Raw genomic sequence first — 9,560 nt, 5'->3', positions numbered from 1 at the left:
CCGGCATAACTTTAGTTTTTCCTTAAGGATTGTATGCCGGATCCGGCATACACTCCCCCTAGCCCTGCCTTGCGAAATTATTTTTTTATTTTATGCCTGAGCGGGTGTTCGAACCCAGAACTTCAGGTATCCAAGCAAAAGGCAAAACTTAAAGAACACAAATATGAGGGGCAAAATTTAAAGACCACCCCAAAAGAAGGGCAATCCGTGCAAAAAAATGTTCCACTTTTACTTGTCCACTTTGGACTTTTCACGTTGTTTAAGAAATAATAAGTGGAGTGCATAATTTACCAATGTACCCATATTAGTTGGTATACATTTTTATTGGATTTGAAGAATGCTTTGAAGTGAGTAATTAATACTATGGGTAAAATAGGAAAAATAAAATTGTCTTCTCTTGATATGTTAAAAGTGACAAGTAAAAGTGAAAATTTATTTTTGAAATACTGAACAAGTAAAAGTGAACAGAGAGAGTAATTTATAACATATATTTTTAGTAATGTGGATAAGTAGGGGTGGGCATGGTAAGGTAGATACCGATTACCATACCGAAACCGAGATTTTTTATACCGCGGTTTCGGTATTATGGTATTTGGTACGGTATTTGGCATGCATTTTAAAAAAGTTTGGTATTCGGTATTCATAAAAAAAATATCGAAATACCGAATACCATACCGAAGTATATAATTACATATACAATTCATATATCTTAGTATTATAATACTAAAAAATATATAAACTAGTATTATTAGAAAACTAATTGTTCAAACGTTTGAACTTTGACTACTCTATCTTGATTTAAATGTCTTTTTTGTATAATTAATTTACCAAGGAGATTGTTTGAATTTTCTTTTGAATATTTTTACATGTGTAAGGTGTTTAGTACATAAAAATTGAGACGTTTCTTAAGTAGCAGAAGTCATAATTTTTCACGATATAGGTATAAGTAAGTCGAAGTCGGACAAACTATGGTACCGATTTACCGTACCGTAAAGTAACAAACTTTAAAATACCGTACCGTAAAATAGCAAACTTTAAAATACCGAATCATACCGAATTAATTTGGTACGGTAATGGTATAGTATTTTTAGAAATCAAAAATCAAAATTACCGTACCGAAGTTTCAAATACTGTACCATACCATACCATGCCCACTCCTATAGACAAGTAATGTTCAAATACTAATATATGGGGAAAAAAGACCGCAAAAAAAAGGAATTATAATCTTTTTTTTTTAAATTGTTTTTATTACATAGGGGTAGGGGAAGAGTTCAAGTAGCCAACCAACTGAGCTACTAGATCCCTACATTGTAATTAGCCAGCCAACCAAAGGAATTACTCCCTTCATTCCATAATAAGTGATTCTTTTAGCTCATGCACAACTTTTAAGAAATTGCTTACTCTTAAAATATTATGAGTATTTTTACTAACTTACTCCTAATTAATGCTTAGAAAAAAAAATTATTTAATGATTTTTGATTATAAATAAGGATAATTTTAAAAGAATATGATTAATTTCTTCTTAAAATTTTAAAATATTACTTATTTTAAAATAAAATAAAAAACCTAAAACATCACTTAATATGAAAAGGGAGTATAATCTTAAATCGAAAGCTAGACATTTTTGTCTGCTTTCCAACAAAGGAAAGTAGCGTATGGAAAGAAAGAGAGGAAGAAAAAACAAAAAGTGTGTGTATTCCCGAGATTTGGGGGGCCTGAACTTTCTCTTTCTTTTTGTCTGACCTTACAACACACACATACCTAAAAGTCCACAAACTACTCAGTTTTGTAGCCCTAAATTCAAAAATTAAATTTCCCTCACATACATACGCGTCTGCTCTGCCATCCTCACATTAAATTTCCTCATTAATGTCAAATACTTAAGTTATTATGCAAGTGTAGACATTACTACTCAATACTCATTATCTCGGGACTAAATTCAATTGGACGAAAAATATAGTGATTGAAAAAAATGGGGGACTACAGTGTCGATTCTTCAAAATCCTCAGCTGAATCTAACTTTAGAGAACTTGATGATGTCTTTTTACAGGTCAAATTAATTGTCCCTTTTTTTATCTTTGAAATTGGTAGTTAATTTTATTATTGTTCATTTTTCGGTTGTTAGTATGTTATGTTGATAAGGTTGTATGTTTTTCAGACACAAACAAGAATATGGCTTGGTGAAGTTCTGAATATAAGATTGGATGAACACCTACATATTTCTGATTTGCTTGCTGATGGTGATCTTCTGTAAGTTTTTCACTATCTTTTCTTGATTTTTCCTAGTGGGCGTTTGGACATAAAAAAAAAAATATGTGAAATTTGATAAAAGCTAGTATTTGGAAAAAAGTTGAAAAATGTTATATATGGAAATTGGAGTTGTGGTTGGACATGAATACAAGTTGAAAAAAATGTGAAAACAGGTATTTGTAGCTTTTTGGATTCCAAAAAATTGTAAATTCTATGTCCAAACATGATCCCGGTATACAATTCGGGAAAAAAAAGTGAAAATTATCCATGGCCAAACAAGATTTTTTCCTTTTCTTAATACTCCCTCTGTTCCATTTTAAGTGTCGATTTAGCAAAAAGGATTGTCTCAAAATAAGTTTCATTTTAGGAATTCAAGAACAAAGTTGGCATTTGTTTCCAATTAGTGTTAAAGAAGTAGTCCTTTTTAATATCGCTCAATCCTCAAAAAACATCTAAATAGGGGTAACTTAGTAAACTATACCTTGTATTTATTAGTTTTCTTAGTGGCGTGAAAAGAGCTAGAGTGACAGTTAAAATGGGACAGAGGGAGTAGAGGTTTTCCAACTTTTTTGGCATTTCATTGTAAAAGAATGATGATTTCAGTTTACCCAACCCATTGCTAATGCTGTGACTAATTGTTCTAATTCTTGCAACTTGACACTGTTCCATTTTCCTTTTTCCACTTTTTGGCTTAATTTGATGTTTGCTTGTATCCACTTTGGCTCGTCAATGCTGTATTTAATAAGGGAGAAGCTTAATGGCATTTAGTGGGCATAAACTAACTAAAAAAAACGTTGCTTATGGAGACTTTGTATTCCTTTCCGCCTACTTTGTTCGCTTGTATCCACTTGGGCTCGTTAATGTTGTGTTTAGTAAGGGAAAGCTTAATTGTAGTCAGTGGGCATAAACTAACAAAACACGTTGATTATGAAGATTTTGTATTCCTTTTGCGCATACGTTGTTAGATTTTCTTGTGTTGGAATCAAAACTGAAACTTCTTTCAAGCTTTTTTTTAGCTACCAATATATAAATAAAAATCAATCTATTAATTTTTATTTATAGATTTTGTATTCCTTTTGCTCCTACTTTGTTAGATTTACTTGTGTTGGAATCAAAACTGAAACTTCTTTCAAGCTTTTTTTTAGCTACCAATATATTAATAAAAATCAATCTATTAATTTTTATTTATAGATTTTGTATTCCTTTTGCTCCTACTTTGTTAGATTTACTTGTGTTGGAATCAAAACTGAAACTTCTTTCAAGCTTTTTTTTAGCTACCAATATATTAATAAAAATCAATCTATTAATTTTCATTCATAGACTTTGTATTCCTTTTGCGCCTACTTTGTTCACTGGTATCCACTTTGGGTCGTCAATGCTGTGTTTAACAAGGGAAAAGCTTGATTGCAGTTAGTGGGCATAAACTAACAAACACGTTGATTATAGAGACTTTGTATTCCTTTTGCGCCTACTTGTATCCACTTTGGCTCGTCAATGCCGTGTTTAACAAGGGAAAAGCTTGATTGCAGTTATTGGGCATAAACAAACAAACACTTTGATTATGGAGACTTTGTATTCCTTTTGCGCCTACTTTGTTATATTTTCTTGTTTTGAAATCAAAACTGAAACTTCCTTCAAACCTTTTTGTTCAGCTACCAATCTGTATATAAATAAAAATCAATCTATTAATTCTCGAATATGGTGTTAAAATCATGTCTGTACAATTGGAAGTGTGTGATATTCTTGATGTTCTATCAAGCCTATCCTACTATCTATACTAATGGTTATTTTTCCTTGCCTCAAAAGCCCAAATGACACAAAGTAAACCCTTTTAAGTTCCTAAAGTTCTCCTTGTTGCGTTGAAACATTCTCTTGCTTCCTAAATCCTTCAACTACCAATATCAGGAAACTACAGGGGGAACATTAGCATTTATCTATTCATTTTACCTGAAGGAGGGGCTGCGTTTCCACCATGTTGTATGCCCCTGGAAATTGAGATTCTATGTGGTGTAGAGATGTGTTAATCCATGCATGCTTAATCAACCCTTAAATCTGTACTAGCCCTTGCCCCTTGTGCTCTACCGGCTGTTGTATTACTTCACCTAAAAATCAATGGTTCTTTTTTTTTTTTTTGATAAGGTATTGTTCTTAGTGTATGGAAACTTAGGATCCCTCGAAGCTGCAATGATGCAGCAAAGATTCGTGACTCACTTCCAAAGTAATTGGATTCAATCCTTCATCTAATTTCTGCTCTATTTTTAGACCCGTTACAGGTTCTTAAATTAGGAATTCTCTAAATCTCACATTTATCCTTACACTAATATAGAAATCTCAATCAAACGAAAAGAACTACTAACAACTCCAGGTCTAATTTTAAGTGCCCAGCAATGATTGAATCTTAATTCGGGTTTGTTGGTTTGCCTATATAGATATTTTACTTTAATTGTGTTATATGTCTTTTGGAACAACCTCTGTCAATGAACTTTTTGGTCTACTCACCACTTTTAACACCTCCAATAACCATCATGTCACATATATGGATTGGTACATTTGAAGACTTATGTAGGACATGACCAAACCTTTTCAAACTGCTTTCTCTTATTTTGGCCGCTACTTTAACCTACTGTTGGATTTACATTCTGATCTTTTCTAATCTGGAGTACAAGATCACTTTATAGTATGAAAAAGGTTATAGTTTACCAGATTATCAGGGGGATGTCGCCTTGTATTTTAACATTTGAAAGAGATAACCTGTGTAGGTTTGAAGTCTCCAAAGTAATATGGAATATGCTATTGGCAAAATGCGGAGAGCTAAGACATTTGAAGTATGAACCACTTGGTTCGCGAAGATGCAGTGGGAGATATATGCCTTACTCTAATGTTGACTCATTTTTGAAGGTAAGTTCTTCTGATTTGGCTCTATTTCAATGGCAAAATAAAAATACTGCTATTAACCCTTAATGAGACCGACAAAAGGGGATAGCCTTGTAATCCCTGGTTTTGGCAGATCTGCAAAATACTGGGATTAAATGGTATTGATCTCTTCTCCCCATCAGATGTCGTTGAGAAAAAGAACATTCGGAAAGTTTGCATTTGCTTAAGGGCTCTCTCAAATAAGGCCCGTTCCAAACAATTGAAGGTAAAAATCTTCTCGCAGACACTGTTCACTTCCTTCTGAAGAAGTTCTGCTTCTTTTGTTCTCTGGGTTGCTATAGAACTCTTGTTCTTCCTTTACTTCTGCTATAAACCTGCCTGTATCCCTTAGGTTCCTGACTTCGACTTGGTGACCTATACGGTAGTCATGCCAAAAAATATGGTGGGTGGCATTCGAAGAAGCTTGGAGACATCACAGAGCAGCCTTTCAAGTTCTTCTGGTTATTACTCATATAAAGAAAGAAGATCAAAACTTACGGAGGTATGATTAAATGCACCCACCATTCATAGGAAATATTACACTATTTTCTTTCTCCTTACAATAAAAATGTTTACGCTCTTATCTTAGAGATGCTAATAATGTGTCCTTATGTATGCTATAGAGAAATAAAATCACAGGTTCTGAAGCAAACTATGATTCAGAGTCTGACGAGGCTGAGAGCAAGTTTGTGGGAGAAGAATCTTGTTGCTCATCTATGAATCAGCTTGAAGATGATAATGCCGCAGATTCAGATGCAGACACTTGCTTTGGCGAATATTCAGCTACCAGCAAGAATGGAAGAGAGAAAATTAGTGTACTCTCATGTCCCCGTGACCACCATAGAACTTCTCAAGGAAATGGAGGGAAATATATTATTGCCAACGATAGGATACACTTTGATTATAGTGACCTTAATGTGGAAAATGATGAGTCAATTGTTGGAGATTCTATGTATGATAACGAAATGGAAGATAGTTGTATTTCTAACTACTTATCATTCTCAGATTCAGTAATTGGTGGAACTGATGGTAGTACGCCTGTATCGCGGAAAGGCGAAGAAAATATTTTGAACTTTTTTATGGCAATTGAGTCTTCTGGTGAAGGGAATGGACATCAGAATAAATTTTCTGATAATGAAGATGCAGAAGTTTCATCAACCACTAGCATGAGCTCTGTACTATATCGGGTGCATGCTTTGGATTTTGATGACCAATTTGATGTAGATGAATGTTTAACGGAAGAAACATCTGGTGATGCTGATAGTCAGCATAAGGATTCATCTGCAAGTCATAAAGCATGGAATGTTGCAACTAATGAAGTCATTTTTCATGATGCTAAAGAACCTTCTGTAGTAAAGCCTAGAATTTCTGCCAGTCTCAATGAGCTCACATATTCATGTTCAGATGAATTTCTATCTGTTTCCGCACAGCCTCTTACAGATAAATTTGTTTCGTCGCACAGAAATAACTCAAATTACTTTGATCCAGCTGAAGATATGGAGGCTGCAAGAAGTAAAGAAAACGTTTGTCTTGATACTGCATGTAGAAATAGTGTGTCTTTAGTTGACTTAACTGAAGGATGTGATGAGAAATTTGTTTCTGAGGTAGTCAGTAGTACATGTGAACCATCCATGACTTTGGATGGCGTTAACATGGATCGGAGTTCTGTTATTTCTTGTGAACATATTGAAAAAGGGCACCCCTGTTCCTGCTCTGTCTACAGTTCAGGTGATGCTAGTGAAGTGTGTGAACCAACACTTCCAGGAGATGATGTAAGTATTCTTCATTGTGAATCTTCTTGAACTCCCAACTCACTTTTCATTAGAATTCACCTTGCAATCACATGGGCATTTTTCCTTTTCTTTTTTGTTAAATAGGGTGACAGAAAGCATAAAGTTTCATCTGTGTTGGAACAAAACGCTTCAGAGGGAAGTCAAGAAACGGATGCTGGTAAATTAAAAGACAAACGTCGACAGAGGCCATTGCTGAAAACAGTTGCTAGAGGCACTGCGCTTGTTGGTGTATTGTATCTGTTGCTGCATTTCAGGTTTGTATTTCACACACTCTTGACTTGACTTTCCTCTATTTCATTTTTTTTTCTTTTCCTTCTTTTGATTAGCAATTTATCCTATATTTGGTCACCATAAATCTTGTGCCGTTTACATAACAGTCGTAGGAGAAACAAACAGGAAAGCAGTGAAGCCGACAGTAGACGAACTCAAAGTAAGAAGTTACGTGGCAGAGATTTCTCATATGGGAATGGACAAAATGGGCTTCGAGTAGATAAAGTTTATCCTTCTGAAAAACTCAAGTTCAAGAATTAGATTCATCATCTGTGGGACTTGTAAGAAGCACGACTGTTTTTCATATGTTAATTAAAGCCTATGTCATTTTATTTTACCATAGAATAAGCATGAGGTTTAGTTCATACGTTAGTAGCACGGTGAATGGTAAATTATTTAGGTTTTTCTATGCCGTTAAAAGAAGATAAAAAAAAGGAAATAGCTACTTCCATTAGTTATATGTAATTTTAAAGGAATTAATGGCTTCAATATATGTAGAGATGGGAAACCAGAGCATGTAATGATAGAAAACCAGTGTCTTGTACTCATTCGTTAATTACTGATTTACTCCATACAGCAGGTACGAGAAAAGGCCATAAATAGTCCCTTATCTAAGGGAGTAGGTCTAAAATGGTCCCTTAACTATATACTTACCAGTTTTAGTCCTTTAACTATCCAAAAACTTATCAAATTTGGTCTCCATCTATTTTTTTATACAAACAGCATACAAACTCATAAACCTTCGTGAGATTAATCGTTAAATCAATCCTCAGACCTATATTTCTCTCTCCCTACTTTTTTTTCGTCAAGTTCCTCTTGTTAAAAAAAAAAAAACCGGACTTACATTCCTTATGTTCCATAGGAACTTGGAGTCAAACCCGGGTATGTTCCTTGGCATTAAAGGGCTTTACCACTAGACCACTGATATTTTTTGTTCATATACTTACATTGATTTAATTTATACTGTTTTTTCGCTCTAAAAACCGACGGATTCCGTCTCCATCGGTTTTTTTATAAAAAAATTAAAAAATAAAAATAAAAAACTGACGGACTCCATCGGTTTATTTTAGAAAATAATATAACAAATAATTATATTTTTTCGCGCATTTTTGTGCAAAAACTATTCATCGCAGTCCGTCGGTTTTCTTAAAAAAAAAAAAGATTTAAAAAAATTATTGAAAAAACCGACAAAATCTGTCGGTCTTTCCGTTGGTTTTTTCCATCCGTTTTTTTCCGTCGATTTTTATCAGTTTTTTAGTAGTGTTTGAGAAGAATGGTTATAGAAAATTTGTGCCTGAGTTTGTCTTTTCGAATTTTAAAGACTCGAGAGCGACACCAGTGCCAGAATGCTCTTTTTTTTTTTTTTTTTTTTAAAAAAAAAAAACAAGAGGAGCTTGAGGAAAAAGAAGCAGGGAGAGAGAAGTATAGGTATGAGGAATGGTTTAATGATTAATCTCATGAAGGTTTATGAGTTTGTACGCTGTTTGTATAAAAAAATAGACGGAGACCAAATTTGATAAGTTTTTGGATAGTTAAAGGACTAAAATCGGTAAGTGTATAGTTAAGGGACCATTTTAGACCTACTCCCATAGATACAGTACTATTTATTTACTATATATTTCGTCATTTTTTTTATATGATGTCCTTGGAGGGACTACTAGTTATTTTGTGCAGGCCATGTAAACCCGTCAAAAGCAGTTGATCTCGGACTTATCTATGTTGATCCGATTGATTATTGTTGTTATCTATGCGGTTCAACTTATTGGTAAATTAGGAAGATTATGCAAGGTAGATTTAACTATTAATAAGAACACAAGTGTCCAAGAAGCATAACTTAGTAAGCCCCACCCCCCTTAATTTGTTTAATAGAGTAATAGAGATCTTAGTATTACTTTAGTATGCTTCTGTTGAGTACACAAATTTTATTACTGAATTCGTTAACCTTCATTTTCCATAAACCTCAGTTCAAGCACTCAAATATATAAGAGGTAGGGACTTAGTAGCTCCGAACTTTCACCTTATTGGTGAAGGTTCAAATCTCACGTTGTAATTCCCTTTCCCATTTCCTCTTTCCCTACCCCCTATGTAATTAAAAAAAAAAAAAACATATGAGAGAACAATGACAACTATATTGGAGAAGATCGATATCTCGTTTTATAAGGACGGCACTGTGACATATGAATTGACGTTTGTTATCTTTCTGGCATAATTAATTAGTAGCCAGGTGTATTTAATTTATTTGAAAATGTGGATGAAACAATATACTTACTAAATTATGCCATTAGCCTCATAGCTTGATTGTTTCATGTTTGAGAAAGAAAATAAATAAATCAA

At 33.8% G+C, this 9,560-nt stretch overlaps 1 protein-coding gene across 2 annotated transcripts; it reads left to right on the top strand.

Moving 5' to 3' along the window:
- The first annotated feature begins 1,693 nt into the window (after positions 1–1,693).
- LOC132635004 (uncharacterized) lies at positions 1,694–7,774 on the top strand. Of its 2 annotated transcripts, none has more exons than XM_060351205.1 (8): positions 1,694–2,050; positions 2,159–2,250; positions 5,010–5,148; positions 5,234–5,389; positions 5,516–5,665; positions 5,787–6,935; positions 7,041–7,210; positions 7,334–7,774. In XM_060351205.1, the coding sequence occupies exons 1-8, from the start codon at positions 1,973–1,975 to the stop codon at positions 7,485–7,487; spliced, it is 2,088 nt and encodes a 695-aa protein (XP_060207188.1). In that variant the 5' UTR covers positions 1,694–1,972; the 3' UTR covers positions 7,488–7,774. The 2 variants fall into 2 exon arrangements, with proteins under 2 accessions (XP_060207188.1, XP_060207189.1); XM_060351206.1 differs by having other exon boundaries at positions 1,695–2,050; positions 5,258–5,389.
- Positions 7,775–9,560: the final 1,786 nt, after the last annotated feature.

The sequence above is a fragment of the Lycium barbarum genome, chromosome 4, assembly GCF_019175385.1.
Source record: "Lycium barbarum isolate Lr01 chromosome 4, ASM1917538v2, whole genome shotgun sequence".
NCBI classification, from domain to species: domain Eukaryota; kingdom Viridiplantae; phylum Streptophyta; class Magnoliopsida; order Solanales; family Solanaceae; genus Lycium; species Lycium barbarum.
The sequence above is the reverse complement of the archived record's forward strand: the minus strand, read 5'-3'. Positions and strand labels throughout refer to the sequence as shown.